At 43.1% G+C, this 18,208-nt stretch overlaps 2 protein-coding genes across 3 annotated transcripts in view; one reads left to right on the forward strand and one right to left on the reverse strand.

Annotated features, from left to right (window-relative positions):
• The window catches only part of VOPP1 (VOPP1 WW domain binding protein), a 65,239-nt gene extending 56,701 nt beyond the window's left edge, over positions 1-8,538 (forward strand). For both annotated transcript variants that reach the window (XM_071736203.1, XM_071736202.1), the window contains exons 4-5: positions 2,003-2,139; positions 5,680-8,538. In XM_071736203.1, the coding sequence (XP_071592304.1) occupies positions 2,003-2,139; positions 5,680-5,861 (319 nt within the window). In that variant the 3' untranslated portion in view covers positions 5,862-8,538. The remainder of the gene's footprint in view (positions 1-2,002; positions 2,140-5,679) is intronic.
• Positions 8,539-12,007: 3,469 nt separating this feature from the next.
• LANCL2 (LanC like glutathione S-transferase 2) overlaps positions 12,008-18,208 on the reverse strand; it is a 29,762-nt gene continuing 23,561 nt past the window's right edge. Inside the window, exons 8-9 of the mRNA XM_071736201.1 lie at positions 17,693-17,765; positions 12,008-15,093 (exon numbers count right to left, since the gene is read on the reverse strand). Of these exons, the coding sequence (XP_071592302.1) occupies positions 14,978-15,093; positions 17,693-17,765 (189 nt within the window). The 3' untranslated portion in view covers positions 12,008-14,977. The remainder of the gene's footprint in view (positions 15,094-17,692; positions 17,766-18,208) is intronic.

Below are 18,208 nucleotides of genomic sequence, written 5' to 3' on the forward strand. Positions count from 1 at the left end.
AAGCCAGGATATTGCCAGCCCTATAATTTTAAAATAGAGAATAAGTATACAGTAATGTATATGGGTGCATATAAATGTAAGGACTTTGGTTTTTTGCTTATAAAATTCTCTCAATGTAGTGAGAAGACACTGAAAAAGGAGGTTACTTGTGTCATACTGACCTCTCCTGCTTCTGTATCCTGGTGGTCTGTTGAGGCAGCAGTCACATTTTTATCCAAAATTGCTGGATCCTTTATGCCTGTCCTTGCTACTACCAAGTAGCAGCATTTGTCTGTTTTTTATGGGCACTCAGTTTTAAGAGAGAATTGTATAAGGAGGATTGTGAATTTAGGCAAGGTTTAAGAAATCTGAAGCCAGATGAATTGAGGCTTCAATTAGAAAAGGGGAGAAGTACATTTATGACTGTGAGGTTTTCACTGGAGATGACAGCAAGGGAAAAGAAGGCAGAAAGATTTGAGCTTGCAAAACCAGCAGTTCAGTAATCTGGATAAAGCTTAAACTAATCACTGTTATATATATAATGAAAAAACATGGTAAATTCGTTTTGGAGAGGAATTTAAGATATCACCTGAATAAAACATTCTCATTACAGTAGAGAAAATGCAAAAGCTGTCCTAAAAAACCTGATTTCAGGCATTTTTATATAGAATTTCAAAACTGCTTATAAAAAAACAGGCTTCAAAATTGATACAAATAAACACTGAAAAACGAAAGCCTGATATGTACTATAATACAGAGATTTGCTGAAACTGACTGGGATTTCAGTGTACAATCCTTACTGATATAACTGAAGAGCTCTACATTTCAATCCCTGAGGTGACGTTGTAAATCTCTGTCTTTCTGTTCAGAACAAATCCTTTGTAGGAATGCTGCCAAAAGGAAATGTATTAATATTGGCTCAGGGAACCAGGATCTCCTTCTGCTCTTGTTTCCACCATAGATACAAGAGCAGAATTTGACCCTTTGTGTGAAATACCTTTTGCTGCCATGCAGTATCACACTCTTTCTCTGGGGAACCTGGGAATGCTCCAGAAGAGCATGGTTTGCCCATGTTGAAGGCTTGCCTCTGGTCAATTTTGGTGGCTTCTGGCCAACTTCCATCCCTTCCATAAGAGCACAGATATCATTGCCTTTCACTAAAGGTCCCTGAAGTGAGGTGGCAGTTCCAGGCAGAAGATCCATTTGGATTTGTGGAGGTTTGCATTAGTCTCTAGCATGTCCGATAACTAACCAAGGAAACACAACAAAAGGCACTGTCTGAAAAACAAAATCCTCTGTTGTGCCCTTGTTGCATGTGCCCCTTTCCACAGCACTAGGGCAAGGGAATGATGAGGACAGTGTAGTCAGGTCAGAAGAGGAGCTGAGAGGAGAACAACTGAAGCAAGATTGTCCTTTTTCTTGAGAATGTATATCCTGTCCAGGAAGCACAAAGCAGAGCTTATCTTTGGTACTGAATGGTTCAGTCTTCTGGCTTGAGCTTAAATGCCAGCTACCATATTTCCCATGGGAGACAAAATTACAGCACTGGGTAATATAAGAACATGTAAGAATCTTCTTTTAAGGGTAACAGCAAAATAGTATTCCTCTTTGTCGTCCGCAAAACTCCTGTTCAGCCTCAATGATGTAAGCGTGAAGTTTTGTGTCCAAGATACGCAGTTTGAAACTGTAACAACCTGGAATTTCAATTCAGGTCCCTGTGGCAAAGGTCAGCTATGAACCTGAACTTTCCAAAAGGCCAAGGGTGTTTTCATTTCAAACTTGCATTTTACATTCCAGAAAGCATCAGACAATAGTACTAATCTCTGAAGATGTCTGTAATGTATACATAAGTGTCCCATAAGTGCTATCTTAATTGATACAGACCTGCTCTCAGGAGACAGGCTTTTTAAGAAACCTTAATAAAAGTTGTAGGCTAATTGCTAGATGATACTCAGTGAACAATCTGATGTTGAGAGCTGCCTGAATACAGGTGGGTTCTGACTTCCCTCTTCTCTTTGCCTAGGTTCCTTTTGATGATGGGAGTTCTATTCTGTTGTGGAGCTGGGTTCTTTATCCGAAGGCGCATGTACCCTCCCCCACTAGTAGAAGAACCTACTTTTAACGTGTCTTATACCAGACAACCAGTCAACACTGCATCAGGTCAGACTGCTCATTGAACAAGTTTCACTGATTTCTTGCAGATGCCAAGGCATTTGAAAAGGGTGGGTTTTGGGGTCTTATTTGTTTGGCTTTTGGAAACTGTGGGACATGGACAAGGGATTGCGCTGCACTAAACCGTGCAGCCACCTTCTGTGATGACTGCTTTGCCTTTCAAACAGCAAACTTCAGCTGCAGTGTATGGGAGTGGGTTTGAAGTGCAGGATGACAGGACTATCAGTGCCCTTCTGTTGTGGTTACCTTCACCTATACAGCTGTGTGTCTGACCATGGAAGAAAACTAGCAAGTTTGAACTTTACTGCATAGAAAAAATGATATGTATACAAAATGAAGTGACATGAAGAAAGATTTTTAAATACAGAGGTGAAGAAAGGTCCAACATTTTTCCTCTGTGATCTGGCTGTCATGCACTTCTTCTGTTCCATTTGTCTTCCATGCTCTGTGCTACAGTTATTCTGCAGCAGAGTGGTCCCTCTCCCCTTGTTAGTCTGATTGCTGTTTCTCTGGTCAGTAATGGCTGTCAGGAGGATCTGTCTTGTGATAACTTCTCTGGCTGTAGTGCTTTCTAAGTTTGTTAATTTTTCCCCTCTGGCTGTTAATCCCATTTGGGAGAATCCTGCAAAGTAAGACTCACTTTTAAGTAAAAGATGGTTGTGCCTTATGTGAAGGCAATTTTAATCCAGCCATCTAGAAGACCTTCTACAGTGCTGAAATTTTATCTCAGTGCACTATTTGGTTCTTGCTTTCTCCTTGCCTCAGCAAGGCCAAACTGAGACATTTTTAACCACTCTTCAGATTGCATAAGCCAGTGCAGGCATGCATGCAGAGGCAGCATGCTTGATAACACTGACACTCTTCCTCCCAGGCTATCATTTTATTGTATGTTGTATTAGAGAGGGCTGAAGCCAGAGGACAATGATCTTTTTTGACAACATATTTTGGAACTGGCAATTTGTTTTTTTTTCCATATCCACTTGGAAGTGGAGACACAGCTGAGTATTTTATAATGAAAAGAAGTGAAAAAGTTTGGAAGCACTCCAAACATCTTTATCAAAAATCATCTTTTGAACCATTACAGTTCTGTGCAATACTGTGGCTATATTAAGACAGCTTTCTGACAGATGCAGAAAAGTGTCTGAACCCCCTTTTATGTTGCTGTGACTATGAATGTTGTGCAGAGGTGCAGCAGTGGGGCTCTCCCCACTGTTGCGCTCATCATTGCACACTGATGTGCCTCATGCAGACTGTGGAACTGCCCTTTTCTGCATCCTTAAACATGTACTCCTAGGCATGCATTTCCCCCTCTCACACATCTAAATGGATAAGAAGATGTTACAGACACAAACTGGCACTTCATCCACTCTCTTTTTGTTTAAATCCTAAGAGGTTTTCTTAGAAAAACCATTCTGCATCTGTTTTTGTGCTTGTGTGAGCAAGCATTTCCAGAGAGAGTATTTATTTTTCAACAGTGGAGGGTTGGGAGGGAGCCAGGGCAACTAAATGAATATTTTTAAGCCTGAAAAATGACCTCAAGATTATGTGAACAGGGCATGCCTTTGGCTGGACTGGTAAATACCAGATTTAATTTTAGAGCATGTTTTTATTTTTTCATGACATTTAAGTGAACACAAGTTATGGTAGATAGAAAATAAGTACAGTCCCTTTGATGACCCGTTTATACCACCTGCTTCCAGACTGTTATTACTGGAACATAAAAGCTTTGGGCTCTGAGCTCACTCCACCAATTTTTTTTTTCCCTACTCTTCTGGGAATATTCAACAGCAAAAGCTATGGGAATTAGTAGTCAACCAAATTCTCATTTTCTGCTAGTTCCTTCTCTTCCAGATCTGATAGCAGTAGCCAGTTCATGGTTGAGGAGGAGCTCCTTGCCCATCCTTCTTCTTCCCTTCATTAACAGCAGCATCTTCTGCATCCCAGTAGCAGCCTGGAAGCAGGGGTGATTTTTCTGTGAGTCCAACTGGAAAAATGGATTGAACGCCCTACCCACAAACAGCATTTTGCAGACCTGGTGATACCTTGCACTTCAGCCCTGACCTACATAGCCCCAAAATGGCAGTTCAGGTGCTATAAAAAGTTGGGTCCCTTCATAGACATTTAACAAATGCTTACTGAGACCCTCCCACAAGGAAGTTGATATTCAAATGTTGTTTTCTGTTGGGTTTAATGAACTGAAAAAATATCTCCAAATATTGGTGCCCACATTTGCCCCACCACGTCTGCCCCCAATACAATACTAATACATGGAAGTTTTAATGAAAACAGATATTTTCCTAGAGAGCAAATTGCAGTAAGCTGCCTTGGCCTCTCCCAGTTCACCACATGGATGGAAACTTCAGAAATGCAGAGATGGGCAGGGTTTAAATTTGAAACAAAAATGCTTTGAAGAAATGCTGCAGAAAAGGTTACTGGCCAAAATTTTGGAGGGCCAGGATTTGGTTCCTGTTCCCAGCTTGTCTCTCCCCCAGCTGTGTGCTGATGCTGGACATGGAAGCAGACCTGTAGTCTTTCTGTGGCAAACCTGAGTCCTAGCCTCACTAAGGCATGGAAGGGAATGAAGGAGGGGAAAATCCCTTAGAATCTGTGTCATTATAGGAAAAACAGACTAGCACCTAAAGAAGAAAACCTATTCCTCAGCAGAATTTTTGTTTTCCAGTTTAATTTTAAGTAGACAGAGAGCAAGAGAAGAAAACAAATTTATATCTTGAGATAGAGACTGTCTGTGACTTTAACTGCTGGAGTTGCATTAAGCTGTCCTCTACCCCTGGCTGTGATACCTGAGGAGGGTTACAGGCTACCTTTGTTATTCATCATGGCAGCAGTCTCTGTTACCCCTCATGTATCAAGGCTAAGGAATTTTGCAATTGATTGTAGTTTCCTTTCCTTGTCCCTGCAGGCTCCTACATAATTTCCTGAACCTAATCTGCGCAAAGCAATCTTGTCCCATTGTGTCAGTCATTCATAATTGGCTTCAACTTGGGTTTTTCCTTGGTTCATGTTTACTCTTAAGCCATATCATACCTAGAAGGGAAATTATCTTTTTGAGATGCCCTCCAGTTTACAGCCAGACCCTGTTCACCACAAGATAGTCTGTGAAGTCCTTGTGCAAGACTTGACACCTGAGTCAGGGCTACAGTGGAAACCCCTTTGTCCATTTGAGACCTCTCACCTCTTTTCTCTGCAAACTCGACAACTTTTCTATTTGGGATATTGAGCAGGGCTCACTGTTTTTCCTTTCAAATGGTAGTCACCTGAGGCACTGGTGCCCTTTGTTTCACTAAATTATTTCCATTGCCTTCAAACCTGAAACTTTCTGATGGAGTCTCAAGAAGTGAGTATGACCCTGCAAGCCTGTGTTTTCTCTGGAATGGGAGAAAGGTGGCTCCATGACTTTACTCTGAAGAACACTTTGAAAAAACTTGTCCAAGCATGCTGAGCCCTAAAAAATCACAACCTGATGCCCCTGCTGTTGTTGATACTTTCTCTCCTTTTCCTTTTTTTCAGGGTCACAACAGCCTGGAGTGCCGTATTACACAGATCCAGGTGGACCTGTGATGAATCCCATGGCTATGGCTTTCCACGTCCAGCCTAATTCCCCACAAGGAAACCCAGTTTACCCACCCCCACCTTCCTACTGCAACACACCACCTCCCCCTTATGAGCAGGTGGTAAAATCCTCCACGTGAGGACTCTGGCTCTCTGACCTGACTGTGTGAGAAGAAGGTGCCATTGCAAAATGACCAAGATGGAGGGCGTCTGCCCTTTTGAACATTTGCTAGTTCTCCAAGTTCTCTCTCCCTTCCTTCCCTGCACCTTTTCTCATTAAAGTTACTTGCAAAGGGGTGATTTTAATTTTTTTTTTTTTTTTTTAAGTAGAAGTGGATTTTTCTTTGTCTTCAAAATGAGAGAAATTGTCTTTGTAATGCTTTTAATGGAAACCTATATTTAAAACCTGTATGTCTTTCTCTTTATTTATTGTTCATTTCAATTGTGGGTTTAATTGCATTGTGGCAAGGCTAACAATAGCAGTTCTTTATGCAACACTAGAGTGATTTGCACTCTCCTAAGACACCATAGCATAAGTGCTCTCATCTAGTAGAAGAGGCAAGACAATGCTTTTGCCAGAAATGGTGACCATCGTTGTTTTCTTTCAGAATTTTCTTGTGGAGTTTGGTTTTGAAGCACAAAAGAAAGATGCTGTGACTTGAGCACCAGCATTGTCTGAGTCATGGCAGGGGTTTTGCCACGTGCTCTAGAAAAGAGGGAGTCATTACTTAAGATGCTGCATCTAAAAGCAGGATAGGGAATTGAGTGTGTCTTGGCCAACCCCCGGACTCTGCTGGTGTGATCAGCATCCTGGCTCCCCTTATTTTGCTGGTAGTGAGATTGTATGAAACAGCCAAAGACCTAAATGTTGGTTGGTAGTGAGAGGGAGGTGTTACAGCATCAGAGGTACTTGCAGCTTGTGTGTCTCAACAGAACAGTGAAATACATAAGTTTTCTTCTCTAAATTGTAGAATAGTTAGGGTATGAAATGGGAGCACATTTCCAGCTTTGATCCCTTTGACACTGATGGGAGTTTTGTCCAGAAATAAATAGTAGCTTTCATTATGGTCTTACTGCTGCCATGAAGAGTACCAAGCTGAGCAGTCATCTCCAAGTGATGGATCTGTGAAACTGCTCTCCTCTCTATACCAGGCAAATAAATAACTTCTTGTGGCTCATGCTGAAGAGCATTTCCTTGACAGAAAATCACCTTTATCCTGGCCCAAACCAGGACACTTGGTATGCAGATGGTTTAGCTTTCAGCAACTCTTAGCTCTACGTGCATTTTGCTGTGAGCAGCCCCAGGATTCCCAGTTCACCATGTCGTGCTTGTGGCTGACTCTTGGAGTGACCACAAGTCAACATCTTCAAGTAAACATAGAGCCCCTTTCCCTGTGAGGGCTCTCAGGTCTGTCAATGTCTAGCAACAAGGTGAAGCTCCTCTGAGATGTAACTACATGCTAAGGGAGCCTCCTCCCTTTCTGCATATTCACTGCCATGCCACTAAGGAGTGACAAAAAGAAGATGCCATCACTTTATTATGCAGAAGGACCTGCAGAGACAGCAGAGCCGAGAGTTAGGAGTTCAGCAGAGTATTTTGAGTGGCTTCTTACTCACTGCCAGTACACCAGTTGCTCTTCTGTCACTCCAGACAGGGAACACAGGTCACCTTGAGGTGGTTTGGAGTCACCTGATGTGTGTTGCACAGGAAGAAAAAGCTTTGTTGTGCTGTTAATGTGTGCGAGTGTCTTGTGAGATGTTGTTCCTAGGCAGTGAGCTGGACTCCCAAACTGGCAGAAATGAGTGTCCCTTGTCTGTAAGGTCACTGTTTCTAAAAGCTGCTGGTGGAATTGGTCATCTGGAACAAAGCGAGCTTTTGAGGAGCTCATTACCACAGACCTGACCTGGTGAAACTAACTAAGGCTTTCCCTTACTGTGCATCATAATAAGGGACAAAGCAAAGCACTTGTTTATGCAGTGTAGGCTCAGTGGACACTTAAGATAAAGAGAAGTACATTTTATATATGATTGCTAGGTCCCTCGGTCTGCACACCACAACTGTTTATATTTTCTAAAATCGTGTGCACTTGAAGTTTAAAGCTGTGCATGTCACAGAATATATTTGTGTATACAGGACATAATTTTGTAAAAGCAAATTCAACCTTTCTTTCTTCTGTCAATGGAAATGGCAACAGACCTCATGTTAGTCCATAGATGTTGTTACGTCCTTTTATATTACAAAATATATTTACAAGAGATGATGTTTTCCTGGCCAAATCAAATAGAAGCCTTTTATAGTGAATTCTTATGCTGTACATTGATATTCAACTTCTGGTAAAGTTTTTCTTAAGTCTAGCTGGTTTATTTGCTAGTGTTGGTGGATGACACTACCTCTTGCAACACAACTCTCCTTGGTCTTCTCTTGCAAACACAGCACCTGTGTGTGCATCCATATGAATTACTTGCGAGCTATATACTTGCCTTTCCTCTCATTACCTTACTTTTGGAAGTTTTTAGGTTGTTTTTTTCCTTTAAAGTCTTACTTTTTGGAGTTCTTGTGTTTTTGTTTTTTTAAAGAAAAAAAAAGAAAAAGTGGGGAGAAAGAAGGTAGAATCCCTGTAAGTTTTTGTAGGGTAATATTAATAATACAAAGTTGATAGGAGTGTACATTGCATGTTTTGCAAGGTTGGTGGGTTGTTGAATGGATGGAACAGAAGTAGGTCTTTCTACAGTCTTGGAGGCCTCTGTTGCTCATAAAACTTGTGCAGGCTTTCTTTTGTAATGCAGTTCATTAAAGTAAGATTGGCTGTTACTGTACCTCTAGCTCTCTTCATTGCTTTTTCCTGAGCTGTGTGTTTGAAGTTCTTTGTATTACCCAGTAGAGTTAGGAGTGTGATCTCTTCTGTGCAGAGAAGGCAGGGCTGATGCCACTTAGAGACTTGTTCTTGGCAGCACTTTAGCAAGCCAGATGTGAAACACAGGCTATAGTTGCACTACTGGAAAGGACAGTGCTGCTTCCCAGCAGCAGGCATGAATGTAAGGTGTGCAGTCCCACGGGTGAATGAAACATCATCTTCCAACAGAATTTTTCTTGTCAGAAGTGATGTCAGGTCTGCCAGCTTCTGCAGCTTCACTTATATAAACTTCCCTGGGGTGTGTTGCTGCTTTATCTGTTGGGATTCCCACGTCAGATTCTCTGGGTGCTGCTACTGTGTCCTCTAACACAACAGAGATTTTGGTGACTCACTATCAAGGCAGGGTGGTGTTTTAACTGCTAAATAAGGTTGGTGCTGGTGGATGGGAGCTTTGGGGCACTCCTCTGCCCCTTGCTGGGGCCACTGGAGTAGGGTTGACTCCCTCCCTACCTTTGAGATCTCAACATGTACATCAGGAAGCTAATTTAATGGTGGAGATCAGTCTCCTGGTTCTTGTAAAGAAGTTTGATCTGGGGTGTGTAGATGTTTTCAGCAGGGCTTAGGCAGCATGGAGGTGCTCAAGCTGAACCACCAAGCCTGTTGGGGAAGCCAGGAACAAATGATAATCCTTCAAGGTCCTACAGGAGGCAGTGACTGGGAGGAGGGTGCCCAAGTGGGTAAAGAAACTTCTGTCTCTGTTGCTGTGACCCTGGCATAAAGGAGAAAGAGAAGGGGAGTCAGTCTCCAATTTACACTGCTTTGAGAGGAAAAGCGCTACAGGGACTCTTGGTACTCCCTGCCTCTATCTCTGGTGTGGCCAGGCCTTTCTACATCCAAGGCTTGTGCAGCAAGTCCTGGTTGCACTGTGGGATGGGGAGGGAATCTGTCCTGTGTATGGCTGGGCAGCTGGTTTTCAGCCAGAAGTTTTGCTGTCAGTCCTGTCCCCGTGGAGAAGAGCAAAGGCTATGGGTGACTGGATGTGCTCTGCCCTCCTTCCTCCTTAGGGATCACACAGGGAAAGAATGAGCAGAGGTCTTTGTAGGTTTGTAAGGACCCAGTGATCCTTGTGTGCAGATTGTGCCTCTGGTTAAGCATTTCTAGGGCTCAGGACATTAATTTCTTTTCTTCCTCCAGAAAAAAACAGTTTTCTTCCCATAAAGCACCTTCCCTCCAAGATGGGAAAGTGCTTGAGGGAAGGCTCTGTATTAATGGGTCAGTTGAGCTCATTGCAGTTGAAGGGGTCATAAGGTTTTGCTGCTGCATTATTCTTCCAGCAGATACACAGCCCCAGAACTCCCTGTCAGGACCAAGGCAGCAGAAACACCTCTGTTAACGGGGGTTAAGGATGCCTGTCAGGGCAGCCCTCTTTGGGCTGAAGAGGCTAAAGTAGCACCAGCTTATTTATGGATTTTTATTCTTGATTCTCCCCTCCACCTCATTCTCTCTGGTGCATCTGGGTAGCCAGGAGAGGGGCAAAGGTCCCAGCAGCATCCTGCAGTGCCTGCCCTGCCTCTCTGTAATTAGCAGGCTGACTCATCAGTTGTGCTGTAAATAGGACCCAGCTTGACAATGGAGGTACCAACCCTCCCATTGCTATTGGGGGCTGCCAGGCAGCTGCGTCTCTGTTTCATTATCACTTGGGGAAAAGATAATGTAGCGACAAGATTTCTCCCCCTCTCTCCCTACCCTCCCCCCCACCCCACACCCCTCCCGGGGTTTGTGGGTGGGTTTTTCTTCTTCCTTTTCTTTAGAGCTCCAAGACAGCTTACACTGCAGTGAAAAACAACAGCTGAGAACTGTGTTTTCCAACAAGATCTTCAGCCTATGTGAAGCAGCAAAGGAGATACTGCTCTTTCTTGAAGCAAACAACCCCAAAACCCTCAGATGGATTGTTTTATATATAGAGAGATACACCCAAGAAGTGTTTTGCCGTACATATCAGCCAGCAGATAAAACAACTTGTGAAATATAAAAATAAAATGTAAGGCTTTGATATTTTATTGTATTTTATTTATTTTTCTGGTCTAATTAATGTATCACTGCTAAGTCAATAGGTGAGAAAGATGGGCCAGGATGTCTTTGCAGGTCCCATGGCAGCACTTCCCCTCTGTTCGTCTGTCCCTGAGAAATTGTGCTCCCTTCTGGGATTTCAGTTGTTTGTACTTTGGGACAGGGAAACTGCTACAGGGAAAGCTCCACCATAAGGCTATTTATACAAAGCAACTGCTAGAGAACAAGGCTATTAAAAAGAAGAGGTTCAGTTGTCATGCACCATCCCAAGCTGCCATTTGTCTCAAAGTGAAAGGGACAGCAGAGAAAGCGGAACAGCAACAAGCAGACCTTCAGCCTCAGCTCCTTATTTGCAGAGGTGTAATGTAGAGAAAAAAGTCACAAGACAGGTGCATGTAGCTCTATCTATGTCTCCCTCTATATTTTAATCCTGCTGCCTAACCCTATCTAATAGCTACAGCTGGATTTACAGCAGCCCATTTGCAGATGTCAAGGAGAAGCAGTGGCTAAAGATAGGTCACTGCTGCTCCCTGCATGCAGAACAGCTGCTCTGCCATGCAGAGCCTGGCTTCTTGCACCTGTGAGTCAACATAAATCCAAAGAAAAAATGGGGGAAAGTATACAGTTTAACCAGGAAAAAAGACTGCTGCATGAGAATACCCTGATGTGACAGAACTGCTGCCTGGCTGTTACCTGAAACACAGCACACATGCTTCCTCCCACCTCCCTCTTTTTAAGGAGAACTCTTGTGCTAGAAAAGCCTCAATACACTTGTCTAGATACAGCTAACTTTGTACAGATGATCTTCAGGTCCTAGAGATAATGCTGTTAAGTAAAAAAAGTAAATAAAAAAAAGCAGGAGGTGCTCTCAGTAGCAGAGAGCCATGAGCAGCACATGGGCTTTGTAAAACAGAAATACCACCCCTTGCTTGCAACATACTTGAAGTTTCCTTGTGTTAAGGCCTAGCTAAGGGAAAAACATCAAGCTCTCTGAAAGCTGGAAAGCAGATGGTAGGCAGCTGGACAGAGAGATTTTGTACGTGTGTTCTTAAAAACCAGCGCGTAATGAGTCAGGCTTTAGCTGCACTGTTCAACAGGACATATGTGACCAGAAAGGAGATCAACACTTTGCACTAAGCAATGCACACTAAAAATCACACTGGGGCAGCAGCAGTTATGCGGCCTGAAATGCTAGCAAAAGATGAAGGCTAAAAATCAAGCCACTTGTCTGCTTTCTGGCACGTTTTTCACTCTGCAAGACCACGGATCAGGAGATACTTCAGCTGTCAGATCAGTGGGACAGGTATCAGAGGGAAAGATGGCATATATAAGGAAAAAAAAAAAAAAAAGAATCACACAAATGACCACCACATAGCTTGATCTTTACTAATAAAGCCAAAGAACAAAACATCAGCATTTTTTTCCTCTTATTCTGCCCAAAGAGTATGTCCATTTTAAACACTTTTTGCAACAGATGGACTATAACACACAAACAAAGCAAACCAGGGAATATTAAGACATTTTCCACGGTTTAGTTTTGTACGATTTCTGAGAACAATGCCTTGATGAACTATGTTTTTTCACCTCCACACAATATCCTTTCTTAATGGACCACCTAGATATTACAATACTGTGATGAACAGAAAGGAGGAGCCACAAGGAAAGTCACATCAGGAAGAGGGGGCTGATGCACTGTTAGATATCTGATTCCTGACTTGATACATTACATTTCCAGTCTTGCACAATTCCAAGAGGATTATGTGGAGAGACACAGTGCCAGGCCCCATCCCATCAGAGGGCTGGCTACAGTACAGAAGGAGCTGGTAGCTGACTTGCTTATTATTTCCACAGGTGTACTCAAGCATGTCAGAGATCTGCTCAGTATTAAGCTACTCTAAGTGTGTATATACCTATGCATTTTTTAAACCAGTAAGTTTTAATGCCCTTTGGGCTCCAGCCAGAAAAAATCATCTCCCACAGGTGCTATTGCAAGCTCAGAAGCCAAGAAGAATTATATGTATCTATCACTGAGTGAAAACACCTGCCTGTCAACTCTGTAAGTTAAGTGGTCAGCACAACAAAGGAAGGGATGTGGCATCTGTTCTATCTGCAGGCAGTTCCTGCAGATCTGGCAAGCCTCCTCCCTGGTTCTGTACTCACAGAAGAGGGGAAGGAAAAAAGGTGGGAGTGATGTGAAACAAGATTAGGGATGCCATCTCCCTTCTATGCTAGGGTTTGTGTGAAAGCTGACTCTGGGCAAGTTTCCTCCCTGGCTTATGTATGGGCAGTACCAGTGATCCACAGGCTGCAAACAGAAATAACAGACCTTAGCATGCTTGACAGGAGGAACACCTCTTTTGAGATGTCCCTCTGCTGGTACACTGCAGTGCCTCCTGTAATCAGCTCCTCACTGTTCCCTCTGCCTTCTGCCCCTTTGCTTTGCTTCACCACAGCTGCTTGTCATGCAGCTTCCCTCATTTCCACTGCCTTTCTGCATTTTCCCTTGGCCCTGGCTGTAGAGATGCAGCTGGGTTTGGTGCCCCATTACCTCATTTTCTGCCCTCTGCCAGAGGGGTGGAAAAGTCTCTCCCACTGCTCCCGCATCTTACTCCTACCTGACAAGCCAGCAGAGAAGCTACACTGTGACATTAAGTTGTCCCTGCACTGGCACCGCTGCCCTTGCCCAGGAGAACTGATTGTGGAGATGATCATCCCAATGGATTTGGCAACAGATATGATAAAGTTCAAAGTCACCTGCTACTGTTCAGAGATTTATGCAGGAGAAACATTCATCTCCAAGTGCTCAGCAGATGGTCCACAGGTCACATATATCCCAATGCACTTCTGAAAGGTCAAAGTATTTGCCATCTGTCGCACTGTCAGACAACTAAAGATACCAATTAAAATAACCACCTGGAATGACAGAGCTCAGGGAGACCGGAGGGAAGGATGACAGCAGAGCTTGGGCAGGTCAGAGTGCATTGCACTCATCCCAAGCAGTAAGCACATGTACTACCTGCAACACATAAGTCTGCTGTAAGTGTACTTAGAGTACACCCCACTGCTCTTCTTAAACCAAAAGCCTGATACTCAAGAGCATCTGGAGGCAGGTCTAGTATTTCACAACCCCACTACATTACAATGGGAAGCAAAGTACTAGCAGCGCAGTTAAAACTAAGGGCAAAGGGCTTTTTAGGTTTGGATTTTAAGATTAAATCAACTTCAGGTACTCTACTAATGGTTTTATATTGCTCACCAATCTTCTGCAGCCTCCACAAGCAGGTGATATTTATTGCTCCTATCATACTATATGGGCTAAATGCAGCAGGGCTGGGAGGGGGAGGGAAGGACAGGAAAAAAATCACTGTTTTGGTGGAAGCAACAGCCATCCCAAATTACAAGCATGAGAAACTGCCCTGATGCCCTCCCTTACTCAGTAGTGCAGTAGATGCTGCAGGACAGGTTTATTACAAATTCACATTCTCACAGGAGAGAAGCACAGTTATGTTATCTCTGCCATGCTTCTGGGAGCAGTGAGTATGAGTGACTTCAGCTTGTTAAACTCATGCCGTGGGATGGGGCTTTACAGAGGTGGGGATGAGCATCTCCTCCCTGCTGTTAGTGCCTAAGAATCTAACCAGGTGCAGGTGTCAAAGGGGGCCTCCCTTTCAGGCTTTCAGAAGAATTTCCAACAGCAGGAGAAAAAGCAAGTCAGCTCCCTTCCAGTGAGCTACACTTCTGAACATTGAGGTGGACTCATACCTCTTCATCAAAAAGGCTCAATTCCATCATCTCAGCTTCTAGGGACTGTGGAGAAAAACGCAGAAAAAACACAAACACAGAAACATCTTTCCTCTCTTTTAAATAAAAACTACCAGCTCAACAGAGAAGCTGGGCACTGTCCTGCAGCAAACTCTCTGGCATAAGGTGTGATTCTCCGAGTAACCACGCTGTGGAAAGCGACACAACTGCTGCTGCTGCTGGGCTCATGCGAGGGCAGAGCAGAGAGATTCGCACAGAGACCGGCGCTTGGCTAACGACACAAGGCTCAGCTCAACAGACAACACCAATAAACATGCAGAGCATGTCAAAGACCTGAAGAAGACAAACACAACAGAAAAGAGAAAGTTCAAAACTTGTCGTACATCTGAAGGCGTCACTTTAACAGAACTTAGATGTGGCTTCTCCCGTTCATGCTCTAATGACTTCATGGTCCTCTGGGTGAGAAAAGGGGTTTATCCATCCATTCGTTCAGGGTCGAGTTGGTTCTGTATCAGAGGCACTAAACAGTCCCATCTCTTTTGGCATCAGTTTCCATTCAAAATGATCTTTTAGCTGCCCTGTTCCACTTTGTTTTCCCTCCTTTGAGGTCCAAGTTCAAATGCCGGAAACTGGGAAGTCTCTGGTACTGAAATATCTGAGAGGAAGTGAATAGCTCCAGCCATGCCTAAAACATAACAAGACAGAGTTATCTGGGAATCTTCCACCTTAAAGCAGCATAGTTGACAGCAAAGGCAACAGCACCTGCTTGAACACCTCCTCGATAAATCTTTTTTCAAACAGGTGAACTTATAGCCTATGAAAAGGCAAATTCAACTGTACTTTGCCCAGAAAACAAGTTTCACTTGAAAAGTTGAAAGGCAAGAACTAAGATCTCTCTGCTACCAGCTTTTCAGCTGCACAACCTCAATGCTACTTTAATTAAGAAAAAAAAAAAAATCCTGATTTGGACTATCCCTCAGAATTTGAGCAGCTCTTGCTCGTCATTTCACTAGTGAAAAAACAAAAGCAAAACTTGATTATTCTTGAGATGTGCAGATTCATTTGTTTGCTATTCATAAGGAGGTCATCCAGAGCCTGAAGCTCTCCAGCATCACCTAATAAAACTCTAAGAGTGACAGGAGACAAAGGTTCTCTGCAGCAGGAGAGCACACAAACAAGCCCACTTTTATGATCCTATATTATCAACAGCTAAGCACATACAAAGGAACCTTCCTGAAATACAGCATCTGATACATATGAAACAATTGAGACAGTTCTGAAAGATGCAACTTCCACTCAAAGCGTACACGTACTTGTAGTATTGGGCAACCTCAAGCACAATTTTGGCTACAAAAAACCCCACCAAAATTAAGACTTTTTTTCCTCTCAAGTTTGAGACTTACAGATTTTTCTAGAAAAAAATCACTGACATAAAAAAAAAAACAAACAACCCTAAAAGTTGTACATCAGCATTAAGGCACAAATTATCCTTCAGTTAACATTACTTCACACCTCAACAAATTTCAAAGCTCTTATACAAGAGAATCTATGCCTGTTTTTTTTCCGCTCTATGCATGCAAGGAGCTCTCAGAAGTAAGAATACTTCTACTTCTCTTCCTTAAACACTAAGACAGTAGCTCTGTATTTAGAAGGGATGCAAACAACTACTGCTCTCTTGTGTTCACAGCCGGGATAGGTTTATTTGTGAAGTAATCCTACTCAGCCTGCTGTAATTTCACATCTCCGTGATAGGTGGCACACCAGGCTCATTGTTCAAAAAGTAGCTGTGCAACTTTAAATCCTACTTGGGCCTGTGATTCCTTGCTACTGTGTTTCTAAAACCTGAGATAAAGAATCAAATATAATCTACAAAGCAAAGAAATACAGAGGTCAAGGAAAGAATCTAAATATGTATCTGAACTTACAAAAAAGCTGCTAAAAACTCGGCACTTCTGTTCAAGTGATTTGGGTTCATATTAAAACGAACTTTTCATTGCTTGAGTATTGCAGCAGAGAAGGTCTGGTTTTGACACACCAGCAACTTCCTTCCAGCCCCCTTATCCACAGCTGCTCCTCTGCCCAGTCCCTCTGCTACAACACCTGCAACAGAACTATTGCCTTCTGTTTGCTTTAAGCAAGTCTGCAGACGACACCAAGCTGAGTGGTGCTGTCAATAAGCCAGAGGGATGGAATGTCATCCAGAAGGACCAGGACAAACTGGAGAGGTGGGCTCTCATGAGGTTCAACATCACCAAATGCAGGGTCCTGCACCTGGGTTGGAACAATACATATTATCACTACAGGCTTGGGGACGACGTTTTAGAAAGCAGCTCTGCAGAAAGGAGTTGGGGGTGCTGGTGGATGAAAAGCTGGACATGAGCCAGCAGTGCCTGCTTGTAGCCTGGAAGGCCAATCTCATCCTGGGCTGCATCAGAAGAAGTGTGGCCCAGCAGACTGAAAGAGGTGATTCTGGCACTTGCTCTGCTCTGCTAAGACCTCACCTGGAGTACTGCATTCAGCTCTGGAGCCCTCAATCCAAGAAGGACATGGACCTGATGGAGTGGGTCCAGAGGAGAGCTACAAAAATTATCAGGAGGCTGGAAAACCTCTCCCACAAAGCAGGCTGAGACAGCTGGGGTTGTTCAGCCTGGAAAAAAGAAGGCTCTAAGGAGACCTAATAGTGACCTTCCAGTACCTGAAAGGGGCTACAGGAAGGCTGGAGAGGGACTCTTTATAAGGGCCTGTAAAGGATGAGGGGCAATGGTTTTAAATTAGAGAAAAGTAGATTTAGACTGTGTGTTAGGAAAAAAAAAAATCTTTACCATGAAGGTGGTGGAAAAACAGGACAGGTTGCCCAGGGAGGTAGTTGAAGCATCAGCCCAGGGAGGTAGTTGAAGAATCATCCCTGGAGAGGCTTGACAAGGCTCTGAGCAACCTGATCTAATTGAGGGTCTACCTGCTTACTGCAGGAGATTTGTACTAGATGACCTTTAGAGGTCCCTTCCACCTCAAATTATTCTATGATTCTATTCTATGATTTCACGCCAAGAAACATCAGCACAGCAGAATTTTATTCAAGAATGATAGTGGCCCTGGCTTTACATTGGAAACTGCTGAAATGTAAACAGAAATGGAAGTCATGATAGTGAACAATTTTGTCTTCCCCGCCCCATCGTCTTTAAAGCAGAGGTGGTGGTAGGGGGTGGGTCTGTTTTTAAAAATAGAAGGAAGGTTGCCCTTCTTTCCTGTATAATACGATCTCATTTGCAACACCATCACTTTACCTTCAAAGAGAGAATATGGTCGGTCAGGAATACGACATCCATGAGCACCATATTCCAAACACCACTCAGCAAACTGGGGAAACATTACAAAAGAAAAAAAAAAATTAAGACTCTGAAATGCAAGCTTGAGTATCTGCATATCTTTTAATATGTTCTATATGTAGAAGAGTGAAAGCAAAGACAACACAGAAATCATTCTCTGATATCAATTTGTCCCACATTAATCATGACAATGCTGAAATTAGGTTTCAGGATCTGTATTTCCACAGCATGAGTTTCAATTTTTAACAACATAATTAGGTGGGCTGTACTTAACTTCTGTTTTCTGTAAATCGACCCCGCTACACATCAATGAAAAATGCTGCAGGGACAGATATATTCAGCTTCAAGGGCAGAATTTTTCTAATGCTATTGGTTTCTTATCTGTCTTGGTGCTTAATTTATCCACATACTCATGACTTCGAGTTGTTAATTGCCTTTTGGTTTTCTTTCACTTCCATGCACCAATTTAGAGTT

This window comes from Heliangelus exortis, chromosome 2 (genome assembly GCF_036169615.1).
Source record: "Heliangelus exortis chromosome 2, bHelExo1.hap1, whole genome shotgun sequence".
Lineage (NCBI taxonomy): Eukaryota > Metazoa > Chordata > Aves > Apodiformes > Trochilidae > Heliangelus > Heliangelus exortis.